We start from the raw sequence: 18,154 nt of genomic DNA, 5'->3' as shown, positions 1-18,154 counted from the left end.
TGTCAGCTTTTTCATTTTCTTTGTTAAGAGGGAGCTAGAAACTGCTGCAGGATTCATGCCCGTGTTCTGCTGCAAAGCACTTACTGAGAAAACACGCTTATTACAAGAGGCTGCAAAACAAACCTGATGCAACGGGCTGTGCTAAGACTTGACATTAGGCTGTGTGTGTGTGTGTGTGTGTGTGTGTGTGTGTGTGTGTGTGTGTGTGTGTGTGTGTGTGTGTGTGTGTGTGTGTGTGTGTGCTTGTGTGTGTTCCTGTGTTTCTGCGTGTGTGTGTGTGTGTGTGTTACAGAACTGGAAGTGGCCAGGCTGAGCACGGATGGGAACCTAGCCGACCTGACATTCCCTCAGTCTGAACTACACGGAAACTCCATCCAGTTGTCAGCCAGCACTCTCAAACAGCACGGCAGAAACGGTAGAAGATAAATCTCACACTCCCTATCTCCCTCTCATTCTCTGTATGACATGACCAACCCCCCTCTCTCCATCTTTCTCTCTCTCTTTGTTTAACCTACTTGCAATATGTCTCCCTCTCTCTCTCTCTTTCTCTGATCCTCTGTCTATTTCTGTCATCATTGTTTAATCCAGCAAATATCAAGCGCACCCTTCTCTCTGTTCCCGTGTGTCTCCTTACAGGTGAGATCAGGATGGCCTTTGTCCTGTACAGGAACTTGGGTGCCTACCTGTCCACAGAGAATGCCAGCGTCAGACTGAGCAGCGAGGCGGTCTACCCTAATTACTCTGTGATCGTCAACTCCCCGGTCATCACAGCGTCCATTAACAAGGAGAGCAATAAGGTTTACCTGTCTGAACCTGTGGTCTTCACTGTCAAACACCTGCAGGTGAGAGAGGTGAAGGTGATAACTGTTTTTTTGCGAACAATAAAAAACAACTTACTGAGAGATAATGGGACAGAAGTAAAGGTTAAAGGCTAGTGCTGGTGTTGTTGTATATTCGTCTCATTAAAGCAAATCCCATGTAAGGCTAAAATCAGCTTTTAACTGGACAGACTAATAAGGGTTGTCTGTGTTGTCTGGACTTGAAATACTTTATTCCTCTCAGTTGATATGTCAGAGACAAAGCATAGACATTATGGCTGTTTGTGCTTGGGCTTCACTGCAGGCTCTACCTCATCCCTCATTTGATATTTCAACATTTAGGTCATCCTTCCAAGCCTCAGGTGTTGATTCTGAGATTGTAGTGAAGCCAGATATAGTCCAGTTTTACAGTAGTGAAATCAAACCTCTGTTCATCACTCTCTCAAACGGTTAAGATTCTGGTTTAGAGTGAACTTCTATCAGCAGATATCCAAAAGTGACTCTTCGCACGTCAGATTCACACAGAAATATAGAAAGAGAGTTTGATACAAACATATCTTTTAGTTAAAACCGTACCTTGATCAACTGGATTAAGGATGTGCTTTCTGAAAAAGCTGCAACCTAGCCAACTGTAGGTAAAAATTAAAGAGGATGCTTTTTGAACATGATTCCATATCCATCCTCACAGGGGCATCACTTCAAAAACAAAACATTATTGTTTTCAGCTGAGCTCTCAGCAGCAATACCGTTGGAGGTTTGGGAATTTGACCCCCTCCTGTTAAATATGATGTCCCTCTTTTTGCTCTTATATATTTCCTCTAAAAAAATGTATTGTGCAACCTGTGCAAATGAAAATAGACATCTACTCTTGTATATTCAAAAACTGAAAAAAAAACCCAAAACATGACATGTTCCCTTTAGAATGAACATGGATACTGTATTTTTTTCCAATATACACTGATCTTGATGCTGCATATGCTCCATGTAGCATCAAAATGTGCATTAATCCATAAGTGAAAAGTAGTCCTGAGTTTAAGTTGCTGAGTTGTTTCTTAATGGGTTTTTTTGGGATTATTTAGCCCTTAAATAAAGAAATAAATGTACATTTGTGTCTCATTTTAAAGGTTTTTGTCTAAGTTAGAGACAACAGGCTTTCTGCTTGAGTGCCACAGACAGGCTTGGTAAGGTTATTAAAAACAAGGAGAATGTAAATGTCATTTGTTGACAGTAGGGGAAATATCTGTCCCTTGGTTACAAATGCAAACGTTAAAAGAAAGAAGAAGAAGAAGAAGAAGAAAAAAACAAAACAGAACTTCAGAGTTAAATTTGAGACTTAACCATGCACAGACTTGATGTAACATAAGCCTCATGATTGACCTGGTGAAACCATGTCACCAAGTCAGGGATAGACATGTTGAGATGCTGAGAGAAGCTTGAAAGGACAGCCTTAAAAAGAGACAGGTAATATGCTGAGTCATTCATGGTCATTGTTATGTCATCTAAAGGTCTTCACTTCTAATGTGCTTATCAAAGTTGCTTGGCTGAGTTGTATTCGACTGATGTTGCCTTTCCCTGAATAAGACAAGAACAACCCTGGTGTTAACAATAACTCCACATAGCTTCAAACTGTGAACTCAATTGTGGTGCTCAATGCAACACTTTTATATTGCTCATTCAACAAGCAAATGTTGATCCAGTTGGTGATCCAGCTCGTTGGCAGAAAAAAGATCCTCGCTGTCTCACTTGCTCATTTTTGAGAGTAACTGCACAAGCCCAACACACACAGCCTCATCAGTTTACACAACACAAGCAGCTCCTACACTCCAGAAATCTCACACAACAAGCGCGGACACATCGCCGCCACCTCCTGCCATGGCTCCATGTTTATTTGTTGCTGCATCCTGTCCCTTCTGTTTGTTGTCTTGTTGTTGTGTGTGCTTGACTCCCTCTCTGTGTCTCTTCCTCTCTGTCCTTTTTTCTCCACCACTTCCTCCCACCATTTTTTCTCACTTCTTTTTTGGCTCTCCCACCACTCCATGTTTCTACCTCCCACCTCCCCATGACTAAGTATCTGTTCTCTCTCTCTCTCTCTCTCTCTCTCTCTCTCTCTCTCTCTCTCTCTCTCTCTCTCTCTCTCTCTCTCTCTCTCTCTCTCTCTTTCCTGCTCCCCCATCCCTCCTCCTCTTGGTTCCTGTCTCTTTGTCTTCCTCTTACTCTCTCTCTCTCTTTCTTCCTCCTCATCCTCCTCCTTTGCTCCTAGCATTCGGAGGAGAACTTCAATCCCAACTGTTCGTTCTGGAGCTACTCCAAGCGCACCATGACGGGATTCTGGTCGACGCAGGACTGTCGTCTGCTGGCAACAAATCGCACACACACCAGCTGCTCCTGCACACACCTCACCAGCTTTGCAGTGCTCATGGCCCACGTGGAGGTCAAGGTAGGCGTTTATTTTGCCTTTCCTGACAGGGCGAGGGGGGTGGGCAAAATTTGGGGGTCTGTTTTTTCATCATTTGATTAGCGGTGGCTGGCAAGGCTGGTCAACGGTTTCTAAAAATGTACATGGCAAGAAGAGAAGGAGACCCCAACATCTGGAAAATAGATTTGAAATCTCCAGACTCTCTTGCAGTGAGTAATCACATTGGGCGGGGAGAATTTTACAATTGATTCGTCAAGCCTGATGATGACATTGGGTTGACAGAAAATATGGATCTCAAATATTCGGTTATGGGGTTTTGGATTACTTTAATTCACCAGAGAATCGTACATCAGAGATAAAAGCTGCGAGTCATATTTTGTGTAAAAGTGATATTTGATTGACCAGAAAGTGAAGGTGGCTCATTTATTTTGATATCCTCAAGCTACTGTAGGCAGTATAAAGATCTTATTGTCCTGCTGTGTGTGGGATAAGTACTTTTTGTCTCCTTCTTTTGTTCGTTAAGACTTAGTTTCTCCTTACAAATCAGCTCGTGTAACTCTGGATATTGTGTGACACCCAGTCTCTCCCTCTGGGCCAAAGGATGTGTGTTACTTCCAAAGGGGTCATGGTCAGAGCTAGCTTGGCAGCCCTTAGTGAGCACAGTGTGGGGGTTTGAGCAGTAGATCCATCACAGCAGTGCTGTGTTGAACATTGCTCTGGCTGCCAGGTTGCAGGACACTGATGGATAGAGCCAGCACACCTGTGCAACACAGCGTAACGCTGTGGCCCTGAACGCTCAACGACACACAGCTTGACTCACATAAGTCAGGGGAGGAGGGAAGTGTGTCTGTCCCTACAGTATGTTCCATGTTACAACAGGGTGACTCATGTATGTTTTTGACAATCTGAGGCTAAACAAAGCTAAATATAGTAGCTTTAAATGACTGTTGAATAATCCACTCAAGCTTGTCCTTTCCTCTTTTCCTCAACTCTCCATAGAAAGCAGACAGCATGCACGACCTGCTCCTAGACGTAATCACCTGGGTGGGGATCCTGCTGTCGCTGGTCTGCCTTCTTATCTGCATCTTCACCTTCTGCTTCTTCCGCGGACTGCAGAGTGACCGCAACACCATCCATAAGAACCTGTGTATCAGCCTCTTCATCGCTGAGTCACTGTTCCTGGTCGGGATCAACAGAGCTGATCAGCCGGTAGGAAGGGCAGGGTGGTTGTTTTCTGCGTGTGTGGGTCTGAGTGAACAATAACCAGCATGTGTGCATGCATGTTCTTTGTGCTACAAGGTACATGTAATGGACTGTCTGTCATTATTGGAAAAGAATAAACACTTATGTTTGTACATTTCAAATTGAGCCTTTCATCCTGCCTTGATACAGGTATAGTAGATGCCAGGGGCATTGTGTTTTCAGCTTGTCCTTATATTCTCCAGAATCCAATATCTTCGCAATGTCAGGTGGAAATATCTTCGAATTTGGCACAAACTTCCACCTGAACTTGAATATTAACTAGTAAGAATTTGGTCCAAATGCAAGGTCGATGTGACATTACAGAACATAAATATGACAAACTTACAAACAGCATAATATTCTGGAGTGATGATATTTCTAACATAAGGCAATGATTCACAGGCTGACAGCAAATAGTGAGTAAGTAATTTAAACAAACAGAGTGATAAAAACACAAAACAGATAAGAATAAGATGGGATGTGATTATCATGCATGGTTGTGTGGTGTGATAAAAGGATGTTAGGAGCTGACAACAAGCAATACTTTGCAGGAGAAGAGAGAGAGTCTTTGTCAAATGGGCGGAGAGCACTAGGCCTTGTTGCTTTCCGATACAGTGATTAGCACTTTGATGTCTTGATTGCTGTTGCATTATAAAGAACAGAAGACATTATGTAAATCAACAGGATGAGTCCAAGGTGGCATTGTGAAGTCCTGAAAGATTCTCTTTTCTGGCCATTATTTAAAACCAGAACTCAGGTACAGGCGGGCAAACTGTAACCATATTTCACACTTGGTCATCAAGTGAATTTATAAATACAAGTTCACCTCTGGAAACTAATAATTCTGTCAGCTTGAAAAGGAGTCTGGAGTTTCCACATTTTTGGATTTGCAGCTTCTTTGCGGTAACATTCATCTTTAAAGCTTTTGTCTTCTGTTCTGGCTACTGCTTTGAGTTTTACCAGCTTAAGCTTGCTTGACAAGAACACATACAAGGAATCTGCCTCTGTTTTGTGTTTGTCTCAGTGAACTTACACTACAGTAGACACACAGCAGAACAGGAGAAGCAAACTTTAACAAAGTCACGTCAAATCAGTTCTCATTCCTACATATCTCTCTACTGCAAATCAAAAAAAAATGTGCCTCGAGGGAATTCACAATTACCACAGAAAATGACTTCCACCATCCTCTCTGGAGGGAGAGGAGCGTTGGTTTTTCTCAAACTTCACTGCTTGGCAGAGGCATACAACCGGGAGGCAGTTATCCGATTTTTCATTCTGTCTTGGCGCAGCTTTGGCATAACTGTCCGCTGACCAATACCAGTGATCAGACTGCATCTTTGGCAGAATAAATTGTGAAATGTTTACTAACTTGCTGTCAGCAGTTGACCACATTTGCCACTACATGAAGAAGAAACAGCAGATTTGGTGCATGCAGCATTCCCCGAATAAATAGATAGCAGAAGTTTGTCTGGGTGGCTGTTAATGAAAACCATGTATGTGTATCCAAACCAGCCAGGATTATGTAACCTTGTAAATTGTTACATTTACTGACATTGTTTATGCAAAAACTCAGTTTTCCATGATGTCATTCCTCAGATTAACTGTGTTACAGTTTGTGGCTACATTAGGAAAGATTGCCAACCTTGGCTGGAAAGCTAAAAACCATTACATGAAGCAATGATGTTCTTAAATATTGACTTAACTTAGATATAATTAACATGAAGAATACAAAAACCTAATATGTCTGTCTTTTGGTCTGCTCACAGTTGCAACAGAAATAATTAACACTACAACTAGATGCGTATATCACTGACCTGCTCATTGGCTAGATATTGTGTTACAGCTCATGTATTTGCTTTGTTTTGAGCTGAGGTTATATTATGCTGCGCTTCAGTGTTCAGTTGCTTTTGTTAGTCTTTCCCCCCCTCAGGCTATCATAGCTGCAGTCTATCACTTCTGCCAGGGAATCCCTGTGGTTGTGAGGAGGATGTTTGTAAAATAATAACACGTTCACAAACAAAGCCCATGTGAGGCGGGATTGTGAATATGGGTTCAACCTGTATTTGCCAAAAGAGTGCTGTTGTGTTGATTTAGACAGGACCCGAGTGTGCACACATCACTGCTAGACTGGAAAATAAACTTGTATAAATGCAATCCTGTTTGGTAAACAGTCTTGTGGACCCTGATTTCTTTTAAAGCGATGCAGCAGTATTTGCTGTGGATATTGATCATGAAAGTGCTTGCAGAGATGTGTCACTTTTTTTCTTTCTTTGTTCATCATATAAACTTAATTTGTTGCAGTTACAGTTAAACCTGGATAATTATGAATGCTTTAATGATGTAAATGACTTCACAGCAGGGAAGCATGTCGACATTCAGACCTACATTTAATCTGAATGGGCTGTGTGTCTTGTGTGAATCAGAATATAATATTCAGTAATCCTAACTCTTCAGAGTCAGCTTTGCATTAAATGAAAGCTGTTCATACATTCAGAATGCTCTACATCTGTATGGTTGTAGTAGTTTTTAATAATAGCCGAACCTCTCAAAGCCCTCTGCTTGTATCAGTGATGCCCTCTTTAGAGAAGCAGGGTGATTTGTTCAAATTGACTCTTAACGTGCGATTCCAAAAGTGCTTCTACTCTCTGCAGCTTTTCAGGCTTGTGCAAATAAAGCCAAAGAAGACTCCACAAGTTAAACCCTAATTTGTCATTTTCTGTTTTTCACTCCCACAACCCAAACCTTACCAGATTGGGACTTTCCTTTACAGTTAATGAGGCGTGACGTGTGCTGCTCATGTGGAACTGTGCTCAGCTTTTGTAGCTCACCACTGCAGAAAAAAGAGGATGAATAAGAGAATGTGCAGCTAGCTGGAAAAAACGGCCTTACCTGACCTCTCTTGTGGACAAACAAACCCATCCGTTAGCTGAGGGCTCGAGGCATTAGCTTGTTAAACAACTGAAAGTGGCGTGTGAACCTTGTTCATGGGCAGTGGAGATTGAGCTTTGTTCCACGTAAATTACAATTCATGAGCTCAATCTGATACCCAGGGCTGTTTTAACTGACAGTGTTGTATCTAACATTGTATCATATTATGCTTTCTTCTTTTAATATTGGAGGTTGTTTTTTTTTTACGTTTAACAACCCGCAACTGCAAAAGCTCCTGATGACACCTAAACAGAATAAGTCCTGTGCCAGGATTTTCAAATCATCAAGCTACAATTAGTAAAGCTTATATAAAATATAAGTGGTCTAAACAGTCAAAGCTTCATCCCTAGTGATGCATTCTGCAGTTTGAGCTTGAACATCAGGGTTGACATTGTCTGCATTCCAGGCACAGTCAATGCTGTTCAATCCATATGGTCCCATTCAATACGCCAATCATGGATTAGGACTTGGACGCAGGCTCTTATACAAAATCCTTTGGGTCAAATTCTGTGATGAGACATTCTCCTTTAATTCCTCTGGGCAAGGTCACCCAAATGTAATCAGCATATATTGTCAGACACTTGGAGATGCAGTAGCACTGTCACACTGTAGTAGGCAAAATAGAGTTTTTAACATTTTAAAGTGTTTGTGTTAGGTAGACAATGTTCTCTTTGGGCTGGAGGTACTCACCGCTGCCTCCTGTATCTACTCCACAGTGTTCACGCTGCCATGGAGCAGCTTAAGCCATTCACAGCGGTCTCATTTTAACTGCCAATGAAGAGACAAAACCGATTTGATTTAATGTGTTTTGACATTGAGGCTCCCACATTTGTCTTTGTCTGTGTGTTTGTGTTTTTGTGTGGGGGGATCATGTTTCTTTGTATGGTTGCGTGCCACTTTATTTGCGCATACCATTCTCCTGTTAATTACTGGTGACTATTTGTGACCTCCATTAACTTCCTCAGCGTCACTTAGCTTGCTGCCGGTTAAGCCAGTAATTCCAGCAGGGAAAACTAAATGACTTTGCATAAGCAGCCATGTTTTTTTTCTTCTTTTTATACCTGTGTGTGTGCGTGTGTGTGTGTGTGTGTGTGTGTGTGCGCGCATTTATGTGTTCACTACACTGTGTGATCATTAGAAATGGAAATGAGTGACTCCCTTGCCCCCTAAACTCATTGTCTCTCAGACATTAGGTAATTGTCTTTCGCTGCAAACCCCTCCATTATAAAAGTCTGTTAGCTCTCCCATTCAATGATTTAGGAGTGACTCTTTGGATTAGAACATCTCCATGAAGAGCCACATCTAACCACTCATTCTTCTATCGCCTCCTTTTCTTAAGCACCCCTTTTTTTTTCTCATCCCATTGCCTAAATTGTTAATGCAGCTTTTGCTTTGATTACCCTCTTTTATTTCCCTACTGCTCATCCTGTGCTGCTCTGTTTTCCCTTTTCCGTTCAGATACAGGAGACTCTTTTCTGAGTATTTATCATCTTCCTGTGCAGCCTTTCATTTGTCACTACTCATTGGTTACTAACAAAGTGAAATAAAACGAATTTATCTATTTCTAGTGCAAAATTACAACCATTAGTTGGGAACCAGATCAATACATTTTATTTGATATATGAAAATAACTATAATGCTAGAAACTAAATCAAAATGATGACTATGTGCATGCCTTTCAGCTCTTCTTATGACTTAGAATCTATAATATATTTCCCCTCTATCTATACTTCACTATACTTACTATATATATAGTATGTAAAGTGATGTAACTGCCTGTTTTACTGTGCCCTAAAATGTGTCACATTTTATGTGTGCTTTGTCTTCTTCATAAAAAGCTGCTGAGTCATTTTTGCAGCAGTCCCCCTCATTTTTTGCTCATCCTTGGTGTTGGAAAAAAATCATTTAGTATTTTAAAGTGTTTCCAAATAGTTTGTCTTCCTAAATTCCTCCCAACCCTCTCTTTCTCCCTCTCCTCTTTTTAAAGTGCTCTGTCATTTAGCAGAGTCTGCAGCTGCAACTTGTCACTTATAGTTTCAAATTTTTCATCGCAAATAAATGCACATGTTAAAAAGAGGTTTGACTAATACTGCTATCATCAAGATTTTGACTCATTCTGTCACCTGTAGTTTCTGTTTTAATGTGTTATGGTTGTGAGTTCCATCTGTTTCTATCTGCTTTATGTCTGTTGGAGTAATGGCAGCCATTCTTTAATTTCTTACATTTTCTTCTAATAGTGAATATGATACATGATTACTCTCAGAGTCTGACTCATACCCTCATGGCCTGCAGTGTTTGTGTCTTTTTTCTGCTTTCTAACTCATTGGTGTAAGTTTCCACTGGATTAAATATTTCCTCAGTGTTACACTGGGTAGTGTTACTGTATTTCTTAAAATCCTCTTCATCTTTTTTCATCTCAACAGATTGCCTGTGCAGTCTTTGCGGCCCTGCTCCATTTCTTCTTCTTGGCAGCCTTCACCTGGATGTTCCTGGAAGGCGTGCAGCTCTACATCATGCTGGTTGAGGTGTTTGAGAGCGAGCACTCCAGGACTAAGTACTTCTACCTGGCAGGATATGGAGTGCCGGCTGTCATAGTGGCCGTCTCCGCCGCAGTGGACTACAGGAGCTACGGCACCGACCGAGTGTAAGGACAGAGGGGTGGCGGGGAGAGAGCATGGCGTTGAGGAAGGATGGATGGATGATGGGAGTGAGGGAGGAAGAGGGAGAGAGGCTCGAGTGCCTGCTGTCATTTTGGCTGCGAATGCCACAGCGGACTCGACAAGCTGTGGCACTTCTGAAGCATCGACACAGAGAGGTTGAGAGGGGAGAAAGGCAGCGAAGAAGGGAGAAGTAGGGCCACAAGCAGGGGAGGACACACCACTGAGTGGCTGCATGAGCACAGCAGCGACAATGTGTGAATATGGCAGGGTTTAACTGGAGGGTAGAAGGAGGGCGGTGCATAGGGCAGCAGATTGAGGGAGAAAAGAATCTGAGTGTGCTTGTGAGAAAAGAGATGGAGGAAGGAGTGATCAGAAGTAGTCAGTCCATATTGGCTTCCCTGGAGGGAGGGCAGAGTAGTGCGTGGGATGAGGGCATACATTAAGAGCACATGGTGTCGTATTCACGTAAGCTTGATGTGTCCAACCTGAGAGACAGGGTGAATCCAAGAAAAGACAGCTGGCATCTCATTCATATAAAGCATATTCATAATAATCCACGTATAAACACACTGGAGTGGACATAATAACATCTTCACTTGGGTGACTTGTCTACTCTAGTCATTCCCGGTTTCTGAAAAGGTGCCAACTTTTTATTCATGCAATGCATATGCATGTAAGGTGCACAATATTCATATAATGCATATGACTGCTGTGCATGTCTGTGACCTCTCCTCTACTTTGTGACCACATGAAATCATAATGGCTTAAAAGGTCTTTATGTTTCCTTAAAAAACTTGTAAGAGAAAAATCTCTTTCCTCCTATAGCTTATAAATGAGCCACTCTGTATAGAGAATGACAAATGACAGGACACTATAGGACTGTTAAATGATTCACAGGCTCAAATGTTCATGTTTTCTGCTTCTCTTGGGGCTTTTTGTAGTTCAGGTCTCACAGCCATCTACAAACTACACACGTCTGCTCAGAGAGGTTTCAAACCAAGGGAAAGGGTTTAATTTAGCAACATTTAACCGTCAGCCCACACCAATCTTTATGCTACTAAAATCAATATTTCATCGTAGGATGATCATTAAAACATGAGATTGTGAATGCCAAGCTCTTGATGAATAATCAGGTGGCATGGTATTAGCTACCAATCTGAGAGACTCCCTGAGATGAAAGCTTTTGTTAAACACAGATCATGCAAAATGAAGTGAAATGTTTTAGTAGTAACAAAGTGCTTATCACAAGCTGGGCTGAATTTGTCGAAGGTGTGACAAATTTTTTAATGAGGATTTTTATTATTTCACCTCAAAAACTAATAATCCTCCATTCAGTCAGTGTTTATGCTTTAAAAGGCCTTTTTCTTCCTCATGTATCTTAAAAGAAGTTAAGTGAGAGGATTATTTTTAAAGCAAAGTTTTTTTTTCCTTAAAAGCAGAACATAAGTCATTTGACTCATTCATCAGTCCAGCCTTGAAATGCCGCCACTTATCATGTTTGACATCACACATTGAGACAAAACCTCTGAAAATATCATCTGCCATCCCTGCTGTGTCACCTTGTCACAAAGCGCAACCCATTCTCCCTCACAGTCGCCAGTGGCACTGAGTCTCATTCACCTCCCATAATGAAGGTTGCAATGACTTAGCAAAGGAGCCCTAATGGAGGATACAGTGACACAGGCAGGGACCCATAATGGAGGACTCTCTAATGTGGTGGAAATTGAAAGATTAATAATTCAAAAGCAGCTGGTCATGAATCAGTCGGCCATTTTGCTCCAGTGGTTTTTCTCAGGCACCTTTTTTTTCCTGCAACCCGTTGGGTCTGACCTCAGTGGAGGGCACTCAGGGACATTTTTTTTTTTCATTTTCCCTCCCTACTTGCTGCAGTTGATGAGTGAAGATGTTTCGGTTGATTATAATTTAGCATACAGCAGTATATCTTTTACTACCAACGCTAAGGTTGCGGTCAGAAATGAATCTCTGTGTGCCGGGGTATGTGTGTTCATGCATGCCTTCAAACTCTGAATGTAGGTGCACGTTGCTGTGTGTGTGTGTGTGTGTGTGTGTGTGTGTGTGTGTGTGTGTGTGTGTGTGTGTGTGTGTGTGTGTGTGTGCGTGCGTGCGTGCGTGCGTGCGTGCGTGCGTGCGTGCGTGTGCATGTGTCCCTCTTCTCCCCTTTAACCTCTGCACAGCCGTTCCCAGACTCCATAAATAGCCTTGTATGAGGGCTGCATCCATAACTCAGTATTCAAATGAACACAGTCATGTCATATTTTGTGCCAGCACAGGATGCGGCCATGTCATATATCTGAGCCTTGAGGGGGAAGTAAAGGTTTATTTATCACGCATGCTCATCCCTGGCTGTCTCCCTCAACTGTGTGTGATGTATGTTTGAGGTGTGCACAAAGTCTATTTCTTTCATCCTGCAACACCTTTCTCACTGTTCTTCATCTCTTTCACTTTCTTATCCCTTCCCTTCCTATTCCTTTTGCCCTCCCTTTATCCCTCTATGTATTTGATATACTGTATGTCATGTAATGTACTGCTCTCTCCCCTCACTGTGCCTCTTTTGTGTGTTGTGTGTGTGCGTTTATATGTGTGTGTGTGTAACTATGATGCATGTCCTGTCCTCTGATGGTAAATCCTTGCTACCCCACATCCATCTAAGGCTGGAGCATGTTTTTAATCCCTGTGCGTCTTTTCCTCTCCATCCCCCCCCACTGTTTGTCATGCATGATGTCTCTCTCACTCACTCACTTTTCGTCTCTCTCTCTCCCTGTCTCTCTATCTTTGTCTCTTTAGGTGCTGGCTGCGATTGGATACCTACTTTATCTGGAGCTTCATAGGCCCGGCTACACTCATCATTATGGTGAGATGCACACCATACATGCCTGCTCATACACACATTAAATAGCGCCAGAGTAGACTAGCTGCCAAATGTTGGCGTGGATGCATTAAGATGTTTGTTGAACTCCTTCAAGGTTTGCCTGATCTCCTTAGCAGTGAAGCAGGATCTCATGGCAAAGTAATAATTCCCACTATTGGATTAACTCCAAAGGTTGCACATATTTGAAAAAAGTGGGAATCTTTGGAAGGTCACAGAGAACGGCAGATTATGATAAGAACTCAACTAAGAGAAGTTGCACTCAGGCACCTTTTTGATGATCCAGACAGAGTATTTCCCCCTGGCCTTATTACTTCAAATTAATTACTGTGTTAAAAAAACGCAAACACAGTCAATGAACTCAGCCAGTGTCAATGACTGATGCTTCATCAGTCGGCACATTGTTTTGAAGAGCAGTCACAGTCAGCATACCTTGAACAAGTAAACAGAGACAGAAATAGAGCTAGACGACTAGGCAGGCACTCAGACAGAAAAAGAAAAAAATATATAAAAAGGCAGTGTTTGGGGAAAAAGAGATGTTCCCAATTAGGTGAATGTCGGCGCACACACTGAAGCTCTGTACTCATTTAGGAAATGTCAGGCAGGCTATCAGTGATCTAACCGAGGCTGTAAGTGGCAGTGGTGCAGGTGGGATTGCTCTCTGTTATGACTCTTTGCCCATTGGTAACATATACAGGCTCAGAGATCCAGCACACCAGCCCAGACAGTCATTATTACACCACCCTGTCCATGCATTAGCAGACCAATGGGAAAGACAGCATCAGTGAGAATTGGATTTCTTTTGTAACAATGATCCTCAATGGATATAATGACTGCTGTATTTCCCCCCATGCTCAAGCTGCTGTTTTTGAGCACATAAAGAGATGCTGATTGTGGGCTGATACTGTGTCCCTCAAGCCAATTACAGCAGGAAGGGAGAATGAAATGATATGCACTGTTTGTGAGTGAATTGTTGTGGTGACATTGTCTCTTTAATTAGGCTTGTTGTTGCTGAATATTAACTTGTCTGCGTGTGTTTCCCTGTGTGTTTTAGCTCAATGTTATCTTCCTGGGTATCGCTCTGTATAAGATGTTCCATCACACAGCCATCCTCAAACCAGACTCTGGATGTCTGGACAACATCAAGTAAGTGCATGTATGCTGTGCTGCCATTGCAGCAGCATGCTTAGGTTGGAAAATGGGTGTGACTTTGCATGCTTGTACGCTTGGATTAAGTTAAAGGAATGATTCAGTCCATTGGGAAATACATTTATTACCTTCTTGCAGAGAGTTAAATCAGAAGATTGATAGCACTCTCATGTCTGTCCAGTCAATATGGCAGCTAAAGCCAGCAGCCTGTCAGTTTAGCTTAGCATTAAGGCGGGAGCATAGAGTGTATATAAGAAGTGGATGAGGCCTCTTGTTTTAACAGTAGAGTCAATGCTTTTAGTGTCTCTTTCTAATGAAGCAGGAAGGGGATTCCACAGGTTGCAAAAAAAAAGAAGATGGGAAAATGAATGTGGTTCTCACTTAATTTATGACCTCAGAAACATCGTCCTAATGAGCTAATGGATATGATTTCTTGGCACCAGGAGCCCTAGTACTGTGCACACTCTGCAAACATCTAATTATTTTCTCCGTTTTTTTTCTTTCTTGAAAATCAAACCATGATTCTGTCTTCTGACTCTTTTCAAATCTAACAATTATTTTGATTTGCATTCTCTGGCTGCATTCTCCAACTTACATAGTGACACAGATTTGATTGATAGCTCATGATTGGCCTTAACATCATAAGCATTAGGTGAAAGTTAAACTACATGACACTATTTCTGGTACTTAATTGTGACACTGTCAATGTCTGCCTTAGCTTGTGCAGAGCAAATAAGTCACTTATAATGAGCAGATGAAAACACTTGAATATATTTCAGGCTCTTGGATATAGAAATGTAACTTTCTTTAGCATTGCAGCATCTGCTGAGAGAAGCATGAGCTCTGAGTCTGTGAACGGGACCTCATGATCATTATAACAAAAGTCAGCAGCTAGCTACATGTATATGACCCATATAATCTGAAAGTTGTGGGAGGGATCTATCGTTGTAGCTCCCTACACATAAAAACTGTCATGAAGTTCCTTCTAATGATGCTGGAGTCCACTGCCAGAGCTCTGCCCTCCTTCAGCTGTTTACATTGTTTAAAGACGTATACTTACAGAGGAATACAATGACTCACAAACAACTGATTGCAGTTGCACTGATGAACATCTATCAAATATTTGAATATATGCTGATGCCACTCTGCAAGAGTTTGATAAACAGTGAGACTGTGAATTAATTTCAGATAGGTAGGAATGTTGTTTGATCTCATTTACTCATCTGGCTTTTGTTTATTGTGGCTGATATAATTTGCCGTGCTGTAGTGTATTCTTTTTGTAGTCATCTCTTTTGCCTGGCTGTGCTTACAACAATGTTACTAAATAATGAGATCAGTTGCCTGCTAAAAATCTGGCTATTTTTACAGTAGTAATTTAGCTGTCACTGTTATATAGATTATTGTTGCATATGTATGCCTGAGTGTTGCTTTCAGGTGTTCTGACTGACCTTTAAAAAACATGCAGTTGACAGAGTTTTGTGTTGATCTTATTTATGTAACGTTAGTGCATAAAAACATGAATTGGTTGTTATATCTGTCTATCTCGTCCTTACTCCCTTGTTCACTGACATCTTGCATGTGATGGGGTGGGTTAAGGTGTGAAACCAGACATTGAAGGTGATGTACTTGTAAGCAGGTGGTTCTTGCGTGATCTATGAGATTTATGGAGAGCAGGCACTTCTGCTTTAATGCTGCCAAAATAAAACAAAAGGTCACAACCAAATTCAGGGCTTCAGAAAAGGGCAACTAGACAGGAGGGCTGTGTCTTCTATTTTTTTTAACTCTATGGACTGGGACCAATGGAAAAACTAAGTAGCTTGCCAAACGGTCTGAAGGTTAAAACGATACTCATATCAACTCTAACGGCCATGTATTAACACTCGTAAAAACTCACAAAATCATAGAAAAACCAAAGAGTAGAAAGCACAATATTCATTATGTGCCAGAGTATTACTAAAATAGTTGTGAACCATTTCTGCACTTGACCTCCTGTAAGAAACACAAGACTTTTTTTTCACTTCTTTTTTTTTAAGTTATATTTTTGGGGCATTTTTGCCTTTATGGATAGGACAGCTGAAGAGAAACAGGAAATACGGGGAGTAGAGAGAGGGGGAGGACATGCAGCAAATGGTCGAGGCTGGAATCGAACCTGCGACCTCTGCGACGAGGGCTGTAGCCTCTGTATATGGGGCGCTTAGACCGCTAGGCCAGCAGCGCCCCATTTTTTCTTTTCTTTACTGAATAATAGCTGCTGATTCATATTCAAACATAACCAGGCTAGCTTTTCCAGCCCTTATGCTAAGCTGAGCTAACAAGCTACTGACTTTAACTTTATGTTATAGACTGAGGATCTTTGACACTCTGCAATAAAGTAATAAATTCCAGATGTAAAACCATTTCCATCAGCTTTCTTTGTGTTAGCATGTCACATGAAGCACATTCCTATTTTGTCTTACATCATTTCAAGATGCCCCCCATTAAATTCATCATCATATTATTCCAAGCCTCACCATTATTACTCATATCACCCTTGGCGAGTGTCTCTAAAATATGACTTCATTTCCACTCTGCACTGAAACTCTGTCTGCTAAGCTATCTAATCAAGACTGCGTTGTTTGTCGTTCAGTGCAGCTCAAGACAAAAGGCTGGGTTTAATTCAAACAATATGCCGAGGCTCAGAGCTCGGGCCTTACTGAGGCGCAGCTATGAATTTATGATGGAAAGCACAAAATGGCTTACTCATCTGATTTATCATTTAAATATCACTGCTGATGTATCTTTCATGATGGCAGTTTTGACTAAGACTTCAAGAGGGGAAAGTTGAAGAAATAAAGACAAAACCAGATGATCTTTGCTTTAGTGCATTTCAGGAAAAATGTGATCAAACACCTCAATGAAAGATGAAAATTAAAGACTGATTTGAAATTTCTTGCTTAAAGATCTTTTTTTTTTCATTTTAATGGCTTTCCTACTTCTTTTGGAGCACTCTGGGGCTGAATAGATTTCAATCTATTTCACTTCATTAGTCATGTCTTATAGTGGTTCATTTACTTGTTAATCATCATCATGCCCTTTTCTTCTTATTTTTTCTCCCACTTTGTCTCTTTAAGTCCCAGCCATCATAAGTTGTCTGTGTTATGGATTGGCTCTGGTAAGGCCACTCTCCAATCAGGAGGCTTCTTCGTCTTCCTGGAGACGTTTTGATTGGTTTGCTTGTCGTCTGATTTGTCTGTAGAAACCTGCCTAGCCTCCGTGCATACCCCTGAATTAACCATTAACCCTCCTTGTTAAAGCTGAATTACTTGTTGACGTGTGATTTGTGAGCTCCTATGACCTATAGATTTTATGTGCTATTGAAATATTCCAATGGTGTGATGTGAATGAGGGCAAACAGAGCTGAAAGAAAAAGCCATGACTCAAGGGAGCACTGGAGGAAGAGGTGAACTGAAGGGATGGAAAGGAGAGGAATGAGTGTACCCTTTTATTGAAGAGGGTCGTCAGACGAGCTTTATTGGAGGTTCTGTCTCGCCTGAATGGTGCCACAGAGGGCAACATCGAATCAATCACCCCAGTCTCACTCACTTACTCTCCCCCTCTCTCTCTCTTCCTTACTCCTGACTCTCCTAATATCGCCCCTTCTGTGCTCTTTATCTCTTCACCCACTCCCCACTGCTTTCTTTCCTAACCCTCTTTTTTTTGTCTCCATCCCTTGTATGAGAGGTGATCACTGCTTGGTCAGCCAATCAAATTAACAGGCATCTTTGCGGCTGTGTCGGACCTGAAACTGTGACCTTTTGTGGGAAATGTCATTTATAATGGCTCTAATGTCCCTGTACTTACTGCCCAGTGAAGCCACTCACATGGCCGCACACATAACCACACACACACATTCACTAAGGGCACAACTTACAATGCATACACATGCCTCAACACCATCAAATTCCTTTGACATTTGGCCTTTGTGACTCACTCCTGCATAGGATTTATTTAAAATTCAGAGCCGTCAAAACTTTTACTAAATTCCATTAAGCTGTTATCGTCACAATCACACTTC

At 41.6% G+C, this 18,154-nt stretch overlaps 1 protein-coding gene across 1 annotated transcript in view; it reads left to right on the top strand.

Annotated features, from left to right (window-relative positions):
- Positions 1-18,154, top strand: part of adgrl3.1 (adhesion G protein-coupled receptor L3.1) — a 122,116-nt gene that overhangs the window by 92,084 nt on the left and 11,878 nt on the right. Inside the window, exons 13-19 of the mRNA XM_034687696.1 lie at positions 293-415; positions 637-842; positions 3,079-3,255; positions 4,234-4,443; positions 9,828-10,048; positions 12,870-12,936; positions 14,006-14,097. Coding sequence (XP_034543587.1) covers positions 293-415; positions 637-842; positions 3,079-3,255; positions 4,234-4,443; positions 9,828-10,048; positions 12,870-12,936; positions 14,006-14,097 — 1,096 coding nt within the window. The remainder of the gene's footprint in view (positions 1-292; positions 416-636; positions 843-3,078; positions 3,256-4,233; positions 4,444-9,827; positions 10,049-12,869; positions 12,937-14,005; positions 14,098-18,154) is intronic.

This window comes from Notolabrus celidotus, chromosome 7, assembly GCF_009762535.1.
Source record: "Notolabrus celidotus isolate fNotCel1 chromosome 7, fNotCel1.pri, whole genome shotgun sequence".
Lineage (NCBI taxonomy): Eukaryota > Metazoa > Chordata > Actinopteri > Labriformes > Labridae > Notolabrus > Notolabrus celidotus.
This window is presented reverse-complemented; position numbering and strand designations above follow the sequence as displayed.